Source organism: Columba livia, chromosome Z (genome assembly GCF_036013475.1).
Source record: "Columba livia isolate bColLiv1 breed racing homer chromosome Z, bColLiv1.pat.W.v2, whole genome shotgun sequence".
Classification (NCBI taxonomy): Eukaryota; Metazoa; Chordata; class Aves; order Columbiformes; family Columbidae; genus Columba; species Columba livia.
Genome location: NC_088642.1, coordinates 40,891,463 through 40,915,215, shown reverse-complemented (window position 1 = coordinate 40,915,215; position 23,753 = coordinate 40,891,463). Strand labels below are relative to the sequence as shown.

At 40.6% G+C, this 23,753-nt stretch overlaps 2 protein-coding genes across 14 annotated transcripts in view; one reads left to right on the top strand and one right to left on the bottom strand.

The window, feature by feature from the left end:
* FAM174A (family with sequence similarity 174 member A) overlaps nucleotides 1-1,252 on the top strand; it is a 95,864-nt gene extending 94,612 nt beyond the window's left edge. For all 3 annotated transcript variants that reach the window (XR_010468860.1, XM_065045504.1, XM_065045507.1), the window contains one exon: nucleotides 414-1,252. Coding sequence is in view for 1 of the 3 variants with exons in the window: in XM_065045507.1 (XP_064901579.1) it covers nucleotides 414-417 (4 nt within the window). In the remaining 2 variants the exon portion in view is untranslated. The remainder of the gene's footprint in view (nucleotides 1-413) is intronic.
* Nucleotides 1-23,753, bottom strand: part of ST8SIA4 (ST8 alpha-N-acetyl-neuraminide alpha-2,8-sialyltransferase 4) — a 127,568-nt gene that overhangs the window by 56,818 nt on the left and 46,997 nt on the right. For 5 of the 11 annotated variants that reach the window (XR_010468859.1, XM_065045486.1, XM_065045485.1 and 2 more), the window contains exons 5-6: nucleotides 21,959-22,094; nucleotides 3,037-3,139 (exon numbers count right to left, since the gene is read on the bottom strand). Coding sequence is in view for 10 of the 11 variants with exons in the window: in XM_065045486.1 (XP_064901558.1) it covers nucleotides 3,037-3,139; nucleotides 21,959-22,094 (239 nt within the window). In the remaining variant the exon portion in view is untranslated. Of the gene's footprint in view, nucleotides 1-590; nucleotides 3,140-15,333; nucleotides 22,095-23,753 lie in introns of those variants that run through there. The other 6 variants (XM_065045492.1, XM_065045491.1, XM_065045494.1 and 3 more) reach the window with 3 other exon arrangements.

The following is a 23,753-nucleotide window of genomic DNA, read 5'->3' as shown; positions in this document are numbered from 1 at the left end:
CCAAGAGGCAGAAGATATTAGTGTATCAATGGTTTTAAGCTAATATAATACAATAGGATTAGGCTCAAAGCTGATTTATATTCTGTGCTCTCAGAAAGTGGGCTGCAATCTTCGGTGAAGTAATTCCTTGAGTCCTTCTCATGTTTGCTACCTGTGTATTACTGCAGTTTATTCTCTTTGTGAAGCTTTTCTACCTTACAAGTTTAATTCTCCTGGTGCTGAAAGCTTTTACCCACTGCAGAGGATCATGTCAATACTCAGCACATCACAGGAGCAAGACCACAACACTTCCACGTTTCTCACAGAGCTCTCAAGATGCAAGAAGGCAGCAAAGCCATTTGGAGAAAATATTAACTGCCATCATGCATTGTCCTATTTAAAAATGTGTAATGTAATTTTTTTTTTTTTTTTAGGTAATGGTGATGATTTTTCTAAACAAGTAAAGATTCTGGTTGCCTCTATTCTACGATGTTCAGCATGAAAGATTTTGAAAAATGCATATTTTTATGCAGAAGTGCCTAACCTATCACATGTTGAAAAGCACAGCCTTTGAAACTGTTTCATCTTGAATAATAGGCTTCTGTGACTTGTCAGTTTGAGTACATTTTATTTTGAATATCTGGAGTATACAACTTCAACATGTTTGCCTGAACATCAAAAGTTTTCTCAACATTAGTTTAGCAAAAACTTTCACTTTATACAAGTGAAGTGGAATGGACTTTACTAAGGCTTATGGAATTCTTCTAAACCTCATGGAAGTCTTGCTATGTTGACATATTTTTCTGGGGAAAATAAACATGACTATTCACTGTTCTAGGTGAGTATACATGTGAAATCATAACACTTGAAAGAAAACAAAAAAAAAGAAAATATAAACCCCTAGGCATATAGGTAAAAGTGACTGCAGCTTTACACATGAATGAAGATGAACAGGTTTTGTTATGGACACTTATTCTCTGAAAGTGAGGGACAACTTTCCTGTTTTTCTCTGCTAACAGTTTAACTCTCTGACAACTACAAGAGAGAATTTGTTTTAAAAGCATGAGGTACCCAAAAAAGGGGACTGAACCATTCATTTGGAGAATGCCAAAAATTTGTTACTTCATATGATTAAGAGAGCAATGTGTCTGGTATCATTTCTTATTTCATATTTTTTTGGTAACTAAATAGATGGCTTAATATGTTGCTCTTTCAGTGAACAAATCATTTGTGTAAGCTTGCTTTGTATTGAATAAAAGAAGCTTGAAAATCATTGACCAGCTAATCCTTGCCTAATATCTGGAAAATTCAAAGGAATTGATGAAGATTTTATTAACTCTGAGCATTAAATATTACCTTTGAAGAGATGTTCTGTCATTACTCAGGCAACATGATAAATATCATAGTGGTACTTCACAGACTAAAGCTAACATCTAAGAAAACTTGTAGAGTTTCTCTTGTCCCAGACGGCCAGAGCTCTTCTTTCAGGGACACAGTCATCTATACCTTCTCCGATTTACCCCTCTGGCTGAAGCATTATTGGGTACATACATCTGAACACCCAAACAGTGTCCTGTTATGCAATGTAAGTTACTCCAAAGTTCCAAAGCAGTAGCCAGATGCTTTAAAACATTAGTCCCTAACTTCCAGTAGCTTCTGCGCAATAGTAATGCTCAAGTAATATCCTGTGTTCTTTAGCAGATCTAGTTTACACCCATGTAACCTCACAAGGACAGACCATTGCTTGAGGACTTTGAGCAACTGCTTTAGAAGAAAGGGCAAGAACATAAGTATGTTTCCTGAGCAGCTGATTGTGTGTGGGAACAGCTTCAAAAGCTAGCATGTGGTCCTAGCATCTGTGATATCTCCAAATGTCATGTCTGCTCATTTGTAGTTAAATTTTCTCTTTAACTTTATATCCGTTATCTTCAGGTTGTCTTTTAGCTTCAATAGTAATCTTAAAGTTGCTCAATCAAAAATGGCACTTTTCTTGATTACAAATGTTTTACATAGTGAAGAGCATTTATTCTGTGCTCTCTTAACCAAAGATTAATGCAACATGAGAAATGTTGTATTAAAAGTAAAAAGTAATCATCAGCATCATAACATTCTTGGTCCAGAAATTTTTCCTAATACAGATTTATTGGAAATTTGCCACTAAATTAAACTGCTATACTTCCTTCCTCTGCCAACTCCATGCTAATTTCAACAAATACAGCTTTGGAAGGCATTCAGATGATTTATTTTTCCAGTTCTAAGGTGAAACTTCTGGGGTGAAAAAAAAAAAAGGAAGAAGAGAAACCACTCCACAAATTTTAGGTCAGTGATATGTTAGAGGTGGGATTCCATAGGCTGTTGTTAAAGTCATGGCCATGTTTACACCAAGTCACATGTAAACATGGAGTCCTGTAAAACCCTATTGATGTTGCTAATAACAGACCATATACTTTGTACTGACGCTGCAAGCCTCAGGACCGAGGCTTGTCACAGCCTTCCTCCATCTGAGTTTTCTTATTCTGCCTGCAGCTCTGTTTTGCCTGGTTTAGCTGTGACAGCAATTCCTCTGACAAGCTGTCTATGGCTAATTTGTTCTAACTATTATTTTTGTATAGCGCAGAAACATTTTTTATATTGATAGTAACAAGAAGTCATCCTATATAGTGTGAGATACAAGTCTTACCCATTATGCAGAAAAGCACAGACCTTGTACAACAGCAGAAGCTTTGCACAGGGGAGGCACAGGCTGTGCCGTAGAACAGTGGGTTGAGAGATGAAGCACAGGATTGATCCTGGAGACCTCACAGCAATAAACAACTCAACAGTACGTAACAAAGAAATGGTGTCCAATATACACAAAACAATCTAAAGTATTAATACAGTAAATTTGGGTGTAACATGGAGCTGTAAACTACTGAAGAAAAGGCAAGCTGTAAAGATGTGGTAGGAAACATAAAAATAACCCCAGGTGGATCCTAGAGTGTGAAAGAAATAACCAATGTGAACATCACAATCCTCCTGGCAAAGGACACTGGATGATGACAACTCTCCATAACTCACCATGAACCATGAGGATGATCACACTGACATTAGGACTGAAAGGAGCAGAGGAAGCATGAGCACAGCACCAGAAAACCAAACCAAACCAAACCAAGCCACCAACCTACAAAAAAAAAAAAACAAAACAAAACAGAAAGTGTGCGTATTAAAGTTTAAATTGTGTTGTTACTATTATTCATACTTTTTTTCTGTGTATTCTAACTGTATTATTATTATTTTTCTGTAATAGTTAGACCTAGACTAATAATAATTCTTGAATTACATTGTCCAGATGTTGGTGATACTAACAATAAATTCATGGATTTATATGTAAAGTGTGTTTCCTCTTTGTCCATAAACAAGATTTTGGAAGTAACTCATGTATTGATCTGACATTGTGCCATTACATTTCTCATCTGGATGAATATTCAGGAAATTCAGCTAGCAGTAAATGTGTACCCAGGAGACTGGTGACATCATATAAGAAATGGGAACTACACATGCAAACAAAGCAAATAACTGTATGTGGGAATCCCCAAACATTTCTAAGACTTAATTTTTTCATAAAATATCTTAAATTTCTTGTTTCTATATATACTACTTTTTTTGGGTTTTTTTTTAAATAATCTGTATAGAAACATTTGAGTTAATGTTAAAAGGGACCTTCTTAGAGCTAGTAAATCAAAATTATATATATTATGTATCCTAGTTATGAGCATTAACATTGTTTTTTTCTTCTCACACTCATGGGAGTAAAAGACAGGCAGAGTGGAGAGCTGGTCAGGCAGTCAAGTGGCCTGTCTGATAAATGGCAGATTTAACATGTTAGCATCTGAAGTGAGTTAATGTGGACTGAAATATGCTTTAATGGTTATTGCTTGAAAATGCTCTTTCCTTTTGAAGTGTGTTCATGTCTTTAGTCCACTGATTCAGTTCTCTCTCACATTTTTTTTTTCCCAAATGCTTATAGCCAAAAATACCGTTGCCATACAGCAAAAGATTTTTGTCACTGAACCTACCATTCTCAGTATTTCATAATACCTGGTGTCTGTTAAAAATATACCTAGAAAAGGAAGACTGATTTTCCAACATGCCTCTTTCCTGTCAGACTGCTACAGTCATTCAAATAGTCCTCAAGAAAAATTCTTTTAACTCCTTTCTACCTCGAAGCTTTTGACAGTACTGAGGTAATGTAAAACAGCTTCAGCCTCATCTCTTGTAATTCAAGTGTCTCTATGAAACCTTGTGCTATAACCAATGAACCGTTACACAGTGCATGTAGGACTAGAAATGCTTTTGGTTATCAGTTTTCTGAATTGTTTCTATCCTTCATTAGTGAAAAATTATATTCCAGAAAAGACCACAAGAAAGGGAGAAGCCACGACTGTCTTACCTAAGCCATTTGCTAGAAATTTGCAGAGGCAAAGACAATGGCACTTAAATTTAAAGGAAATTTTCTTCCTTAAATTTCAATTTTGCTCACACACTTGTTCAGCATAATGGGAAAAATTAACTAAAATTACTGGTGCTGAACAAGAATACTTTTGCCTCCCAATAAACATACATCAATTGACTTAACACTAGACAAAAAACCCCAGTCAGGGTAGATAAAAAGCTAACAGGCATCCCCAGATAACAGACAGCTCCATGATTCTAAAGCAAACTTGGTTTTCCTATTGAGCCCTCTTCCCTGGTGAGACAGCTGCCCCAGCTACACACTTTCACCCTCCTGCAGGAACACCTCCGCATTGATGGGGAACTATCAGGCAGTGCTGACTGAACTGTTACTCCTGGGTGCAGCTGCAGGTTCCTCCACACAGGTCCTGCCTGCGCCAGCAAGGGTGATTGCGCCACTGAAGGCCTACCTGGGTCTTTCACAAACAGGAAGCACCCAAAGTTCATCTCAACTTCATACCTACTTCTTCCCCAGACTAAAGCTACCTAAGGGATCCCTTAATCAGCTCACATGTTCAAACAGTGCTCCAACCAGAAACTTCTACCTCTTTAAAATAAGTAAATTTTGGACTCATTTCTGTAAAACAAAAATGTAGAAAAAAAGTAAATGCAAAGCTCTTGTTTCAGGTCTTTAGAACAGGCATTACTTTTTCTTTTCTCTCTACTAGATTCAGGAGGGTACTTCCTCCAGAGAGGTCTTGCTCTTCTCAGCTCCCACATTTATCCCATGTGTATGACTATTTAACCACCCTCCCTGCTAAAATGGTATCTCTTCTTTCCTGCTAGAATTCGTCTTCAGTTCTGGCAACTGGCTTTTTTTCCACCTTTAACTTCTAGCACTTTTCCTGTGTATCTGTATATATAAGATATCTCCTCTTCATTATTTCCGCAGCCTGCTGGGTGGAAGAAAACACAAACAGTCCTTTGCTTTTTCACTGTTTAGCACACTTGGCATCAGAAAACAATCTATTAGGTGCCTCTAACTCCTAATTCCTGGCTTGCTGCAGGAAAGCATTTAATGTAAGAGGAGGGCCTGATAGAAATCACAGAGACACAGAGAGGCCTGCTCTGGAACTCTCTGATTTTTGACCTGCAAGTAGGAAACTGTGTCTGTATAGTAACTAACAAGGCATTGCTCACAGTTACCGACTTCTTGCACCCAGGTAACACAATTTTCACATTGCTGTGCTCTCCTGCCTAGCAAGGTCGAGCTCAGGACCTGGACAGGTGGCCTGGTGAAGATGGGGTGACAGCCTTGTGACAAAAGATTGCCTGCACACAGATGTTTTCCAAGTCTACAAGCTTTCTGCTACTTTTCCTCCAAATGTTGGTGGGTATATATAGGTATAGTCCTTACGTGTTCTGTAACTATTATCAAAGAAAGACGCAAACACTCTGGGGAGGAAAACACCTTCACTAAACCAGTACAGTACAGTGTTTTCTTAGCAAAAAACACCCACTATGAAGTCAGAGCAGTATCTTCAAACTTTTCATTATAAATTTTAATTAACTAGGAGTATTGCTATAGCAGATTAGATCCTCTGCTTAGTGACTGGGACCCCATTTAGATGTGTGCTATATAAAATAGAAGGACATCTTAACTCCCTTTTTTTTTTTTTTTTGGTCTTTTTGTTGGCTTTCATTATGGAAGCAACTGAACTGAAACTGAAATTTATCAACCTCTTCTGTATACTAGTTAAAAAGTCCAGTAATTGCTCAGAAATAAACTTCATACAAACCACTTCTATACCAAATAATTACAAAAGCATAGCCTAGTGCTATGTGCTATTCAAATAAGACCACAAATAAACAAGATACAGAGACGAAAAATCTTCCTGATTTTTAGAGAACTACTAGCTTTCAAACCACAAAGTTCTCTTTTTTCCTATAGCTGATTTCAACAGCAAATTGGAGAAAATCCAAATTGTCATCTTTTTTCAGCATGGTTGCCTGCAAGCCACCTTCCAGATATATCAGTCTATTTAGCTCTGAAAATAAAGATCAAAACAAAGCCATATGTTTTGAATATATTTTTCCATTAATTGACACAATTTCAAAGATATGAAAGTAATGGTTATAATACACAAGTGTGTCTAGAGTCACGTGCTTCATCACAGTTCCCTGAAGAACAGCTCAAGCCAGACACCAGGTTAAGGCCACACAATTACAATGTGGTTTAGTGAATCACACAAATCTAGGAACAGAATTCCCCTGGGCTGCTTGGTAACTCTTACACAGCTATTGGAAAGCAAGTTAAATTCCCTGTCATATTTTCTGCATCATCTTTCCAAACTTCCATTGCATGCTCCTAGTAAGAAGCTGTTAAAAATGAAAAGTGGATACGGCCTGGATTTCTACTGACCTGCCTTTGTGTCACAACTGATACCCCCAGTGATAGGTTTTCAGTTACTAGTAGCAGTATGAGCCTGAGAACTAGTGTTTATTTTAATTGAGAAAATAAATACCTTAATTCTCTTAAGGTGTTTTTCTGTCCTATGTACAACCACATCACTCTCTTTCCCCACAGTGCACTTCAGCCCAGTTTGCTAAGACAGTAGGTCTTATATGATGCCATTGCTTGTCTGTCAGTTCATAACTCAGCCCATGGGTCTAGCACAGGCCCACAAAGATGATTAAGGGACGGAAACCTCTTTCATATGAGGAAAGGCTGAAAGAGCTGGGACTGTTCAGGCTGGAGCAGGCTTAGGGAGGTCTCATCAATATGTATCACAGTATCACAGTATCACAGTATGTTTGGGATTGGAAGGGACCTCAAAAGATCATCTAGTCCAATCCCTCTGCTGGAGCAGGAACGCCTAGGTGAGGTCGCACAGGAACATGTCCAGGCGGGTTTTGAATGTCTCCAGAGAAGGAGACTCCACAACCTCCCTGGGCAGCCTGTTCCAGTGCTCTGTCACCCTTACTGAGAATAAGTTTTTTCTCAAATTTAAGCGGAACCTCTTGTGTTCCAGCTTGATCCCATTACCCCTTGTCCTATCATTGTTTGCCACTGAGAAGAGCCTGGCTCCATGCTCATGGCACTCACCCTTTATATATTTATAAACATTAATGAGGTCCCCCCTTAGTCTCCTCTTCTCCAAACTAAAGAGAGCCAGCTCCCTCAGCCTTTCTTCATAAGGGAGGTGCTCCACTCCCTTAATCATCTTCGTTGCCCTACGCTAGACCCTCTCCAGCAGTTCCCTGTCCTTCTTGAACTGAGGAGCCCAGAACTGGACACAATATTCCAGATGTGGTCTCACCAGGGCGGAGTAGAGGGGAAGGAGGACCTCTCTCGATCTACTAGCCACCCCCCTTCTAATATACCCCAGGATGCCATTGGCCTTCCTGGCCACAAGGGCACAGTGCTGGCTCATGATCATCCTGTTGTCCACCAGGACCCCCAGGTCCCTTTCCTCTACACTGCTCTCTAATATGTAATTTCCCAACCTATACTGGAACCTGGGGTTGTTCCTGCCCAGATGCAGGACCCTACACTTGCCCTTGTTAAATTTTATTAGGTTATTCCCCGCCCAACTCTCCAGCCTGTCCAGGTCCTGCTGGATGGCAGCACAGCCTTCCGGTGTGTCAGCCACACCTCCCAGCTTAGTGTCATCAGCAAACTTGCTGATAGTACACACAATTCCCTTGTCTAAATCGTTAATGAATATATTGAATAATATTGGCCCCAGTACTGACCCCTGAGGCACTCCACTAGATACTGGCCTCCAACTAGACTCCACCCCATTGACTACCACTCTATGGCTTCTCTCCTTAAGCCAGTTTGCAACCCACCTCACTACTCTATTATCTATACCACACCTTCTCAGCTGTGAGGATGCTGTGGGAGACTGTGTCAAAGGCTTTACTGAAGTCAAGGTAGACCACATCCACCGTTCTGCCATCGTCCACCCACCTTGTTATATTCTCATAAAAGGCTATGAGGTTGGTCAAGCATGACTTACCCTTGGTAAAGCCATGCTGACTGCCCGTAATAACCCTCTTATCCTTGATATGCCTTGAGATGGCACCAAGGATAAGCTCTTCCATTACTTTCCCAGGGACAGAGGTGAGACTGACTGGTCTATAATTACCCGGGTACAAATACCTGATGGCTGGGAATGAAGAAGAGGGAGCCAGAACCTTCCCAGTAGTGCACACTGACAGGACAAGAGGCAATAAAAACAAGTTAAAAACTGGAAATTCCATGTAAACACAAGAGAATGCTATTTTTTATTGTGAGAATGGTCAAATATGGGACCAGACTGCCCAGAGAGGTTATGGAGTCTCCATTATTCGAGGCTTTCAAATCCCAGTATGGTCCTGGGTAAACTACCCTAGCTGACCCAGCTTGAGCAGCAGTACTTGGACTGGATGATCTCAAGAAACTCCTTCCAAGCTACGCAATTCTGTGATGCTGTATTAATCTCTTGATCAAATTCAGCCACATTTCCTAGAAGAGTAGCTCACTTCAGCATTTTAAGTTCCTAAAACTTTATGGAAATATGTAAGATACAAGGAGAGGAAAAGTGAACACCACTTTTGCTGCTGCAGGGAAGAGAAGTAGCACTCTGTACTCTCCCAGCAGCAATATCCCACTCCCTAAATGGGATACAGGTTTATCAGAATGGGTGTACTAGCCTTTGCATACCTGCAAACTGGCATCATAGGCATCTTCACTTGCCTGACTTGTGAGCTTCTCCTTTCTTTGCTGCAGCAGTGGATACAGGAGGATGTGGGATTATTGGAAGACGAAGAGTCTCAGTGAGAAGATTCTAGAAGACACTGGATGTGGAAAGGGGGGAAAGTGGAAAAGCAGAGAGGCAGCTGGCATGGGAAGAGCTGAGGTTACTTCAGGACATAACGTTGTGTAAAATCAGGCTTTACACATTGTACTACTCATAGGATGACTTGTTTGATGCACAGAGTTAGAGCCACTATAGCACAGAATGCTGTTTCTGTATCACACAGCAGTTTCACACAGCAGAGCAGGGAGCATTACCATGATGCACTACCTAGGCTACTCCATCCTTCTTCTAAAAGAATTCTTTCACATGGCATACTATACTACAATAGCTGTTCTTCCAGGCTAGTGCACTGCTACACAAAACTGCTTCAGGTCTCTTCACACACAGATTGAGGAGTCAGCTTGCACTTCCCAATGATTCTGCAGGAGTAAGAACAGAGAGCTTGGTGAGAGACCCAGCTCTCTCAGTCTCTCCTCGTAAGAAAGGTGCTCTAGGCCCCTAATCATCATTGTAGACCACCACTGGACCCCCTTCAGTAATTCCTTATCCTTCTTAAACTGGTTATCCCAGGACTGGACACAGTACTCCAGATGTGGCCTCACCAGGGCAGAGTAGAGGGAGAAGATAAGCTCTCTTGACCTGGTGGCCACACTTTTCCTAGTGCACCCCAGGGTACCATTGGCCTTCTTGGCCACAAGGGCGCATTGCTGACCATGAGGTCAACCTGTTGACAGCCAGAACTCCCAAGTCCTTCTCTGCAGTGTTTCTTTCCAGCAAGTCCACCCCAACCTGTGCTGGGACCTGCGGTTATTTCTCCTCGGGTGCATGGCCCTACACTTGCCTTTGTTAGAGTTCATCAGGTTCTTCTCTGTCCAGTCCTCCAGCCTGTCCAGGTCTCGCTGAATGGCAGCACAGCCTTCTGGTGTATCAGCCCTTCCTCCCAGTTTGGTATCATCAGCAAATTTCCTGCGGGTGCACTCAGTCTCTTCATTCAGGTCATTGATGAACAGGTTGAATAAGACTGGTCCGAATACTGATCCCTGGGGAACTCCACCAACTACAGCCCTCCAAACAGACTCTGCACCATTGATCACAACCCTCTGAGCTCTGTCATCCAGCCAGTTCATGATCCATCTCACCATGCACTTATCCAACCCACACTTCCTGAGCTTACCTATGAGGATGTTGTGAGAAAGTGTCAAAAGGCTTGCTGAACTCCAGCTAGACAACATCCACTGTTTTTCCCCCATCTGCCTAGCTAGTCATGCCATCGTAGAAAGCTATCAGGTTGACCAACCATGATTTCCCTTTGGTGAACCCCTGGCTACTCATGATAACCTTCTTTTCTTCTGCATGCTTGGAGATGATGTCCAGAATGAGCTGTTCCTCTCCTTTCCAGGGATGGAGGTGAGGCTGACTGGCCTGTAGTTTTCTTCTCACCCTTTTCGAAGACTGGAGTGACTTTCCTCCAGTCTTCAGGCACCTCTCCTCTTCTCCAAGATCATTCAAAGTTGATGGAGAGCAGTTTAGCAGTAACATCTGCCAACTCTCAGCACTCGTGGGTGCATCCCATTGGATGACTCTTGCTTTCCTGCAGTCAGGGAATTATACAGGAAAACAGTGTGGGAATCAGCTGCTCAGACACTGTGCCTGTACTTACTAGACCTGAAGCTGTTTTTTTTAGTGCAACAAAGTGATGGATGGTGACAAGGATTTCAATGCCCCGGAAGAGCTGTTGAGTCATGAAGGTGGGTCTGAGAGCAAAAGCAGGCAGATTAGTTGGATTTAATAGCAGCTGTTAATCTCTGAAAGGAACAGACCTACTGAGAATAATATTAAGAAGCAAAAGAAGTCTTAGAAACACCACCTGAACAGCACAGCTAGCCCATCAAGAAGTTTTATTTGAAAAAAAGGTGTGCACCAGTAAACACAGATCTTGCACCTGCTTACTGTCTACCATCCAGGGAAATCGCCCATTCTAGCCATTCTGTATTAGTGAAACACATTGTGAGCATGATATCCCATTGCCAGGATATCAGTAATTGACTGTTTACTTAAGAACTTGAGGCAAGAACACCAACTACGAAAAGCATACATCTCCCTAAAGCATTTGTAGAGATATAAATTAATATTAAGGATGATGGTGACTATTTGATGTACGGGGCATAGTTTCAGACAGTCAGGGCCTTGGCTGCCCATTCTGATGCTGAAACTAATTACTTCTCCAGCTTTACATTACTCTGGGCCTTAACTCCTGGATAGCATCCCAGTGTGTTAGCAGGCTTTCTTTGGCGGTGGATTCCCAGGAATGCCTTTGAGTATCTATTAGAACAGAACTATGTTTAAAGGCAGGAGTTGAACCTTACTTCAGTGGAATCATAATCATTCTCTATATGTTATCTGCACAATGACATAATAGTAACATGCAGAGCTGTTCAACAACAGTAAAATGCAGAGAAAAATCCATTAATAATAATGACCTGCAAAATGGTCTAGTCCTGAAGAGAAATACAACAGTTCCACTGAAGCTATTCTGGAAAACCCGGAAGGACTGTTTTATGAAACACAAAAATCTGAGTTATTTCATGGATACACAATTAAAAATGTTATCTCTTAGACAAAATAAACTATTTTGATATTTATTTTCCTCTGAGCAAATAAACTGATGAGAGACTGAAAATTTTTACATCGTATTTGGAAATGTCTGTCTGTGTAGTTTTGGCAGTCAGAGTTCTAGCATGAGTTTGCCATTCTTTACTGAAAGTGTTCTGTTTTATAATATTTGCCTGAGCTTTATAGGAGTTGTATTTTGGGCAGGTGTCTGCATTTTCCACTATGGGATAGAAATTCAGCCTTCACACTGCCTCTTAGAATGGAAAGGAGTCAAGAGATGCCCTCTGGCTCTTCAACAGGTGATGCTCTTTCATGTACCACAAGAGATGCTAGCATGTAGAGAAGAAAGGGGACAAAACTTCCCATTTAACTCTAGACAGTAGCTTTAATTGCAACAGAGTGAAGACTGTATTTCTTCACCGAGTCTTTGATGTACAGGTAGTATCTGACATGTCTATAGACCTGTTTTTCCTCAATCTTTCAACAGACTAAATACCATTATATTTTAATTAGACTCTGCACTAAATAGAATGAACTCCACTATTTCCACTCAAATTATGGCAACGTAAAACGAGTGGAAAAGGTGAAAATACCCACAGTATATGTGCCACAGTCTAGAGAACATGGAATGACTGTCAGGAAACTAAGAGACTGACTTGTAATCAACAGGCACCTTTTAAGAGGAGATGTTTCCTGTTAGCTCTAAACAATCAAAGAGCATTGAGATTCAAGCAATAATGTCTCCTTTAGAGTGGACCTTTCTAGTTCCATGTTTGTCATTTTATAGTTATCATTGCAATTCCCTTGGAATACATTCTAGTCTTCAGAAAAGAAGTATTCTTTTTCTTTGACACCACAGCCTCTCTACTGTGCTGACTAGTGACCTGTGCAGTTGGCTAGTCCTGTTATCACCTGATTACCATAAAGGGACAACTGAACTGTCAGTGGAAATTACACTTCTTTCAGAAGTACTCCTTTGAGTAGCAGTCTTTCATATTGTTAATCAGGTTTCTTAAGACTTAGAAGCAGCATTTTAACACATCAAATATATTTAAATGGTGAAAGTATCTCCTTGATTTATATAGGTATATATTTTGTGACATAAAGACAAACAAAAAATAAGAAGGCATAAACTGAATAGAGAAAGGTGGGGCTCACAAGGCCATTGTTAAAAGCTGCAGGAGAAAGCACAGCTGAATATTGACAGTGTTAAGCAGGTCTTTATTACAGTGCAAGAATTTTTCATGGACACAGTTACTGATTATTTATTATATGCTTATATTTTTGCAGTAGTAAGTAAGCAAAAGACAGCACTTTCCCAATGAAAACAGATAGCCATTTAAAATAATTTAAATTATATCACAGAGCTATTAGCAGGAGCCAGAAAAATAAAGCCTTTTCTGCTTGTGACATGAAAAACAACACAGCACAGCAAAATATTGACTGTCACAGGATTTTCAAGTACACAAAAGTGCTAGCAGTGTGTGAAGGCTGAATCTGCAATTATAGAATAAAAATATCAGGTTTATTATGGAAAATGTTAAGAGATTTTTACTAGTTTCTATAGCCAGGGTGGAGTTGTGTATTTAATCTCATGTATTTGCTCTCATGTGAACCACTTCAAACATTTAAAAACAGACTGTATTAATGGGGCATTATGAGTGGCCACTATCTCCAGCCACTTTGGGCCAAGACCTGCCCAGTCCAGCTGATGGAGCTCGCCCTCATGGCTGTGAACCTGGGATGTCTGCCCAGGCAGAGGGACATGGCTGCTGCTTTCCCATTTGCAGGTTCAACCAGAAGTGAAGCTGAGCATGTGTCCAGTGACACACACACAGAGGACACTGGCATGGCTGGTCACTCACACTGCCACAGAGGAGGTGCCGCTTCTGGTAGCACGCCATGGAGGAATCACACAGCCATGATAGCAGACAGCCCCGACAACCCTCCTCGTCTGCCAGAGGCAGAAGAGGGTCACTAGTACAGCACACGCACATTTGCAGATCCCTCAAGTACTGGCATGGCGCTTCTGCTTCAAGCCAGGATCTCCTACTCACTGTCTGGTCTACTTTGGTGATTTCTCCTGATCTGTCTTTGCATCACAAAGGCTGCTGGTGATTACACATGTCTGTGGAGGACAGAGATACCCTCCCTCCAGGCAGCTGGCATAAGGCACACAGGCTGTGATCTGTGGTCTCACTACAGCCGCAAGTAACGAGCCTTTCACTTGCCTCACTCACAATGGTAGTGCCCAGTGGCTGGTTTTGGGAAATGACACTGTTCCCACCCTGTGGATGGAGGTTAAAGATACCCACTTGCTCCAGCTGCTGGTACTGAATCTTAGAACTATTTAGGTTGCAAAAGACCTTCGAGATCATTGAGTCCAACCGTAAACCTAACACTGCAAGCCCACCACTAAACCATTTCTGTGCCACATCTACACATCTTTGAAATAACTCCAGGGAGGTGGTACTCAATCACAACCTCGGGCAGCCTATTCCAATGCTTGATAACCATTTCTGTGGAGAAATTTTTTCCCTTTGATCTAATGTAAACCTCTCGTGTCATAATTTGAAGCTGTTTCTTCTTATCCTATTGCTTGTTACTTGAGAAAAGAGACTGACACCCACCTCACTGCACCCTCCTTTCTGGCAGTTGTAAAGAGCACCTGAGATTCCCCACTCACTCCAGCAGCCACAGGCCAATGGCAGTCACACCCCCAAATCTGATTCCAGTAACTGGCACCCAGTCCTCTCAAAACAGTCTCCCAACAGCTGGCACTGAGTGCTTGCAGCACTCCCATGCACAGAGAGTGAGATTACACAAGGAGGTAGTTAAGAAACGATTTAATACGGAGTTATGAGAGACACTGGCAATCAGGCACAGGACTGAACCAGAACAGTGTACTGACCAGCCTCTGTTTACATGACTAGCCTCTTTTCTGTCTATTTCTCTTTTCCTCCTCCCCTGCATATTGTCCCACTAGTTTGCACAGTCCCACTGACTCCCTTCCAACACCCTGGACCCTCAGATCTGCATCCTTATCAGTCGCAAAGTGCCATTTGCCTGCAGTTTCTTGTTAGCCATTCAGTTAGTGTGACTGATGAGGTTGGCTTCTTGTCTTTATCTCCGTTATGACTGGCCTGACAGGTTTCTGTCTCTGTATACTTCATAGCTTCCCCCTTTTCCTTCGTATTCCATTTTACAAGGTTCTTGATGACATTAAGTTTACTGAAATAAACATTCCTACACTCCACATACTCTTACCAGTTAGTGCAACTGGTCCATTTTGGTTCTTTCTGCTGCCCCGCATTTGTCAGTCAGGTTTGTGTTTGTTGTCTTGCTTATGGCTTCCTCCTTTTCTTAAGATCCCCTGCTGTGTTGAAAAAGTCCTTGACCAGACACCTTAAAGGAGCAGACAATCTCCTTCCACCTATCCTTACGATTAGCACAGAATTAAAAAATATAATCACAACTGTGTTAGAAAGGAATATGGAACAGAATATAACAGTAAAAATGAAAAAAAAAATCTTTATTTTACAGTTATACAAATAAAAAACAATCCCCATAGCTGTACTTGAAATAATATTAACAGTGTCAAACATGACAAGCCTGACGCAACACATATCAATATTTTACACCACAGAAATTGTGTTATATATGCTCAGTAGGAACAGTTCTGTGCAGGAATGAAGCTTTCTGTAAACGCTCTTCTTTTATTTTACCTACATTTAGAACAATTGTGCTTTTTCCTACACAAAATAACAGTGTTATTAAAAATAAGTAATGTGCAATTTCAGAGTTATATCCTGAAATATGCTAATCTAGATCCCCATCTAAATCCTGGACATGTCTCTCCCAGGAAAGTCACTGTAAAGAGTGCTCAGCACTTTGCTAGCTCGAACACTAAAAAAAGGTACTGAACCCACACCTGTTTTTCTTCAAATTGCAGTCAATTAGAGAACAGGTGCTGACCTCAAGCACATGTTGCTTCTGTTTTTTAACAAAAGAATGGTACAGACTTTATTATACGCCGCATTGTGTAAACTAGTCAAGGTTTGAAAGGTTCAGTACATTTTATATCTGGAGAATGGCTCAGAGCTGTGGGAGAGAAAACAATCTCAAAGCTGAAAACTTCCCAAACAAATATATTGATCAATTATTTTTATGAAATATGAAAGACTCTCTGCCACAGAAACATTAACATGTACGTTAAGAAACAATTCACAATAAATTTATCTGAATGAAATCAAGTTGTTCAGCGTAAAGCTGCCATACAATTCAAAAAAATATACACTGTCTGCTGTCTTAATATATCTCCCAGCTCTTATTTTTAACATACATTTAGGAACCAGAGCTGGCAATTGATATGACTGATGTGAGTACACATTTGAGGAACACTCAACTGATGAGGACTCAGTTGTTCCTCACCAGGGAAAATATCTTTACAATATTAGGGATTTTTCTTCTTTTTATCCTATCTACTTATTAGTTATTTATAGTGTTGGATGACGGAAGTGGTAATTATAATAAAGCCTGTTTATCTGATCTGTGCTGTAGGCAGCACAGAAGATGTGAATATATTAATATATAAACAACAGAAATCATCCAAGGCAGCTATGGAGGCTTGAGTTGTTGACTGCTGCCCAGTGAAGGACCACAAAGAAAAATGTATTCCACCGTAAAGTCCTGATACAGCAGATAAGACTTTGGTGCTATGCCCCAGGTCACCTTTAGGGAAAAAGAGTCACATAGTGGAAATACTATGTCTTTTTAATTCAGGACCTGGATTCCTCAACAGAAATGCATAATAGCCCCATGGCAATATAGAGCCAGAAGGTATAAGAGAAAGGTAGGAAAGGGTGTCTGCAGTGAATCCACTGCTACAGCTTCCCAGCAGTGAAAGGGCAAACAACTAAGGCCACGTAACCTAACAGGAAAAGCTCTGGGCATATACCATCCCAGGCCACTCTACAGTAACCAGTAACTGGTAGTCAGAAACCACCTCGAAAGTGACAATTTGCAGCACAACAAACTGCACACCAAGGAGTCCCAGAAGCTTTGGGCTCTACATGGAGACAGATCTTATACAAGAGCAATAGAGTAAAATGACTCCTAGTGCCCATGAAAACCTGCACAGTCAAAAATACAACTGCTACTTTGCCTCAGAGGATGGTTTGAAAACTAATACTCACCACATTACTCTTCAGCTCAGGATAGAGCTGAGGCAGGAGAGGCAGGAGATGGTTTAGTGAGGAGCTCTATGCTTTTGCTAGGGAGGCACACCTGGATACCAGTTTGAGAGGAGAGTGCTATGAGAAGGATGAGCATAGATGATGGTAGAGAGCCATGAATCCATGGCTCATGGTGTCAGAACCATGCAGTACTGAAAGTGGAAAGCCTGAGGAAAATAAGATTAAAGTATTTTTGAGAAAGTATGGACAAACTGTTGTCTTGTAAGTAGGTGCTACTGTCACGTCACGTCACGTCGCGTCGCGTCGCGTCGCGTCGTGTCACGTCATCTCTTGTGCCAAACCAAGCTGGCGAAACATTGCCCTGTATCACCCTGTTCTATCAGACTTAGTGATAGAGTAAAAACTTGGACTCCATGGCTTGTGTAATAAAGTTAACTTCCATCACAGAGATCAAAGATATACTTTGCAAAATAGGCCCAGGCCAAACTTTTCTTCATCTGCTGACTTCTAAAGGCAAACTTTCTCATCTGTCGCCCTATTTACAACTAATTCTTTTCACTTATTCAGTTAACACAAGTAATGAGCCAACTGGCTGATGTAGTCGCCCAGACACTTCCCGTGACATCTGAGAAGTCATGGCAGTCATGTGAAGTCCCTGGTGACTGAAAAAAGGGAAACATCACACCCTTTTTTAAAAAAAGAGTAGAAAGGAGGACCCTGGAAACTATCAATCTCACCTCTGTGCCTAGGAAGATCATGGAACAGATCTTCCTAGAAGCTATGCTAAGGCACATGGAGGACAGGGAGGTGACGAGACAGCCAGCATGGCTTCACCAAGCGCAAGTCCTGCATGACCCACCTTGTGGCCTTCTACGATGGAGTGGACAAAGAAAGGGCTATGGATGTTGTCTACCTGGACTTCTGTAAAGCCTTTGACATGGCCCCTCATAACACTCTCTCTCTAAATTGGAGAGATATGGATTTGATGAGTGGACTGTTTGGTGGATGAGGCACTGGCTCGACGGTCGCATCCAGAAGGTAGTGGCCAATGCCTCAATGTCTGGATATACAGTGGTGACAAGTGGTGACCCTCATGGGTCCATACAGGGCCCAGTACTGTTTAACATCTTCACCAATGACAGACAGTGGGATTGAGCGCACCCTCAGCAAGTTTGTGGATGACACCAACCTGAGCGGTGCAGTTGACACAACTGAGGGACAGGATGCCATCCAGAGGGACCTGGACAAGCTCAAGAAGTGGGTACATGTGAATCTCACGAGGTTCAACAGGAACAAGTGCAAGGTCTTGCACCTGTGTTGGGGCAACCCCCAGTATCAATACAGGCTGGAGATGAAGGAATTGAGTGCAGCCCTACAGAAAAGGACGCGGGTGTACTGGTGGATATAAGATGGGACAGGAGCATGCAATGTGCGCTTGCAGCCAAGAAGGCCAGCCGTATCTTGGGCTGCATCAAAAAGAGCATGGCCAGCAGGTGGAGGGAGGTGATTCTGCTCCTCTTCTCTGCTCTGGTGAGACCCCACCTGGAGTCCTGCATCCAGCTTGGAGCCCTTAGCACAGGAAATACATGGATCTGTTGGAGAGGGTCCAGAGGAGGGCCACGAAAATGATGAGAGGTCTGAACAGCTTTGCTGTGAGGACAGGCTGAGAGAGTTCGGGTTGATCAGCCTGGAGAAGAGAAGGCTTTGGGGAGACCTTGTTGCAGCCTTTCAGTAGTTAAAAGGGGCCTATAAGAAAGATAGGGACAGATCTTTTAGCAGGGCCTGTTGCAACAGGACAAGGAGTAATGGCTTTAAGCTAAAGGAGGCATGAGAAAGACATGAGAAAGAAATTTTTTACAATGAAGGTGGTAAAACACTGGCACAGGCTGCCTGGAGAGATGGTAGATGCCCCATCCCTGGAAACATTCAATGGCATGCTGGACGAGGCTCTGAGCAACTTGATACAGTGGAAGATGTTCCTGCTCATTGCAGGGGGCTTGGACTAGATGACGTCTGAAGGTCACTTTCAACTGAAACTATTCTATGATTCTATGATTATTTTTTTCACTACCACAGGAGTGTCTGTATCTGCATTTCTCTCAGAGATATCATCAGCTGATGTATTAAAAACTTCCCTGACATGAAAAGCTTCACCTTTCAGTTAATATTTTAGTCTACTTGAATTCCTTTTTTGTTCATGGCCTGACAGTAGAGAGAGGAAAAGACATTCCCAGAAGAAAAGTTAAAGCTAAACAGATGCTTCTCTGAGCTTCCATGAGACTGGCACCTGTGAATTCTTCATCGCAATAGAAATTCTGTCAATGTAAATGAAATATGTTTTAAAAAATCAACAGCAGCAAAATCCTGACACAAAAAAACCAAAAATATGCCCACCTTTCATCAAGGAAAATAACGTTGTCTTAGACTGCAAGTTTACACAGTGTGCAAACAACACTCTCTAGCTTATCAACAACAAATTAAACACATGTCAGTCTGTATTGCTGTTTAGTTCCTAGTGACGCCTTGTCTTCAAGTGGTGATCATATTAGGACCATATCCCACACCTTAACATATAGCCAGAGTAAACTCTCCTGGATAGAAGAGATTGGTGAATAAGGAAAGATGCTACTGTGTCATAGATATAGCAGAATGACTTTCTATTTCCTATCAGCTTTTGGCAAAACTGTCCGCAAGGCAGTGATCTAGCTACTGAATTTGCATAATCATAGAATCACAGAATCATTCTGGTTGGAAGAGACCCTCAAGATCATTGAGTTCAATCATAACCTAACTCTAGCAATAAACCATCTCCCGCAGAACTTTGTCTATGCATCTTTTAAACACTTCCAGGGATGGTGACTCAACCACTCCCATGGGCAGTCTATTCCACTGCTTCAAAACACTCTATACGAAGAATTTTTTCCTAATATCCAATCTAAACTTCCCCTGGTACAGCTTGAGGCCATTTCCTCTTGTCATAATCACAGACATCTAGTTAGGCATAATGAAATACATGTGAACTTGGAGGAAAAACAGCTAATAAATGGCACTTTTAACTAGTAAATATTTGTGAGTGCTTTGCTACTTTTGAAATTGGTTCAAGGTAGTTCAAAATATAATAGATATATCTAATATCATATTTGGAGATGATGACCTAACCTAGAGCTGAAAACATAACAAGAAAATAGCCATGCATTGTATCTGCATGTCTCCTTCTAAGCCTAGACTGACATGAAAATGGTGGAACCACAGTATTCTTCATTTACCTGCTCCATTAGTGCTACAACATATCATATGCAGATAGGTTTTGTATCTTAGAATATGCTGTACTGTAATTCCACCTTCTCCTACCCTCCTGTAATTTCTTATTATCTTTTTTGAAAGAAGAGAGTGAAAGAATTCTTGTTTTTGTGGATAAACAAGAGCAATGCTCAGAAAAGTCACTGTGAGATATTGCAGCTCTGTTATTCAGTTGATTACACATTAGGCCATCAAGCTGATACAAAAGAGGTGTATTAGAGAAAGATACCCAACACCATTAAAAAATTAAGTTTTAAAAGAACTGTTTGATGTACAGTGTCACAATTTTCTGTTTAATTGGTTATCTTTTTTTTCTTTAGATGTGTTCCAACGTCACCTGAGTTCCTTTAGCTTTTGTGTTTTCTTTTTAAACAGGAATAAAAATTGTGTACATATATATGCTTGAGTGTATGAAATAATTTTACTCCTGCAAATTTTTCTGAAGAGTAAAATTCTATATGCAGTCAGTAAAGAGGCTTTGCTTTGAGGTGCTTAATTCAAAAATTTAAATAACATACAGAATATGTTCTCTTCAGCAGCAGAGAAACATCATACTAAATCTAAATTATTTCTCCAAGGAAAAGAAAAAATGTGTATAAAAGTAATCTTTGGTACAAAAAATAAGGGGACCTTCTCATATGTCTTCAAATCTGAACACAACAGAAAAACGTGTCTTTAAAAATGGATCGAAATGACCGCTGAGTGGTTCCATTTAGTGGGTATTGACAGTGGTAGCTGGAAAAATAATTGGGATGGCAATGGTTGTGTGACAGCAAGATACAACACAATAACAATTGATAAAATATTTTATGTTTCCCTCCACCCTCCCACCTAATCTTTTTCCTAAGACAATTCAGTAAGACACATACTTTCAATTACTCATAACATCCTCAAAATCCTTTAAGGGCTCCCATAGTTAAAAGCAACAGAACCCAACCAACAACAATAAGAAAAACAGCAACAAAAGCTGAGGTTATTGTACAAGATCAGAAAAGTCCTCTGACTGAAGGCATTTACTGATCTGTTTGATCTCGCAGGCTTCACTTTCTCTACCCAATTCTGATAATGATTCAAATCATGATCTTTTTCTGCCAAGGTCTGGTTTATTTGCTCAAGAAAATACTCCATCCATTGAGGATTTCTTCTGTGGGCTGTCTGACCACAGTGCAAGTCAGCAGTAATCAGGCTATATTTTTCTTCTTTAATTCATGATGACTGTGTCACTGGAACCTGAGTGTACACTACTGAGTATACATTCAAGCTCTGTTCTTAGTGAAAGTGGCACTTACTTGAACTCTTGCAGTCAAGATAGCTTAGCTATACAGCACTTTACAGGTATAATAGCTGGTTACGTACTTCTGATAAAATTATTTTTTTCCAATGGCTTAGTGGATATTGAAACATATCCTCACAGGGATTGCGTTACCATTCCACAACACCTTTATGATGAAGTGTGTATTCTGTTCTTCTTCTTTTTTCATGTATGCTTTATTGCTGTACACATTTCCCTGTTGTTAATTTAAGTGCTCCTCTGTTATGTAATACATACAATGTTTTAAACTCTAATGGCATCCTGTGCGGACTGGCATTAGAAAAGTACCGATACTTCAGATCATCATAATAATGATACTTTACTGGTTTTCCATGTAAATCCTTTGGGAATGGCCAAAATCCATATAGGTGAATTTCATCACAAAACCTGGTGGCAAGCGTATACATGAGCAGACCAGTGCTGGGTCGTTTAATGTGGACCTTGTTTGTCAGCCAATAGCTGCAAAGAAGGAAAAAGTACATTAGGAAACCCTCATACAACTTCATGTGAATAAATCCTGCAAACTTATTCGATCTATTATGCATTCATTTTACATTATAGAAACGAAAATGTTTCCTCCTTCTCTCTAAGCTGAGATCATGAATGATTACACTGTTGTGTCATCATGGGACAGTTTTCCTGAGCCAGTAACATGTCTGGTTATGGGTTTAGAAGCAGCAGAGAGTTTTCAAAGATGCAAATAGTGGGCAGGTGCAGAAGGAACATGCAAACTGAACTGGATTCCAACACATAGCTCTCACTGGTACCTTCAAAATCTGCCACCAACATTGTTTTCCATCCTCAGTTTTTAAAAGCTAAACTTAATCAAGCTAGTGCCAGCCTATTACTGGTAAAACACTTATCCCAAGCCTGATTCAATGTAAAGTTTGTTAGTACTTCATAGAAATAAAAAAGGGTATTTAGAAACTTAGACATGGTTATTCTACTTGTTGAGATAAATAGCAGCCATGCACGGAGTTGTACTGGTCAAACTGTGGGAATGAGTGGCTGCAAGTAAGGGAGGTAAGCAAGTTGTTAAACAGCTTTACTACACAAACCTGGATCATTGCTTTGTATTATTATATTATCTGTTAGTTGTAGGCTGTGAATTGTTTCTACCATAGCCTAGACAGGGGATCAAGGGACACAAGCTTCATCAAAACAGAGTTAGCTTTGTGTTAAACAGGCTTACACTAAGGTTGGAACTCTGAGTATACAACCAGACTGCTTTAAAGGCATTTAGCAGTGTAGCAGGAGAAACATCCCACCCACCACTATCAGACAGGATTACAAAAATACGTCCTTAATTAAAGCTAAAAGTGTCTTAAAAGCATCAGATGCTGTACAACATTAAAAACAACCACTTTATTGAAACTGTCCTTTTCAATTCCACTCTTTGCCAAAAGCATAGGGCCTAAAGGGTGATGTCTTTGAATCACAGATACATACGCACGTGAAAGATAATTGTTTTTCCCTTAACTGTACTTAGTTTCAATTTTGAAAGCTGAAAGACTCTGCAACCAGAAAGCAGTTCTAGGCTGAGTGATTGCTTCTCCATAGCCAACAGAGGCAATGACTCAGAATTTTGTTTGGCTGTAAAAAAAAAGGATGGTAAAAAGCATATTTAAGAAGCAAATGCAATGGAGAATGGCTACATGTACAAAAGACAAATGTATTGCATATAATTTTTTCATTGTTTTCATGAACCTGGATTTTCAGACAGAGGTTTCTGAGATAAGACACTAAGTAGTTTGCTTCCTACCCTGAGAATCTGCAACTTCTTAAAATAAGCCAAAGGAGAGACTTCAAATCTAGAAGATTTTTAAAAAATGTTTGCTTACAGAAAAGTTATGAAAGACACTAATCTGACATCTTTTGGCACTTCATATCACAGATACAGTGAAACAGATTAAAAGGGAAAGCTAATTATTTAATTTTTGTAGAAACTGGTATTTGTCTCTTCAGAAGTCAGTACTCACTCTAATCACCTGCAATCAGCAATCTACATGAGTGTCTCTAGCCAAACAGCAACCAAATCTGATGCATCTGGTACTACAGGGCACAACTGCTATCATGCCAGCTGAATCTCACCCTTCCATGAATAGGATGATCATGGCA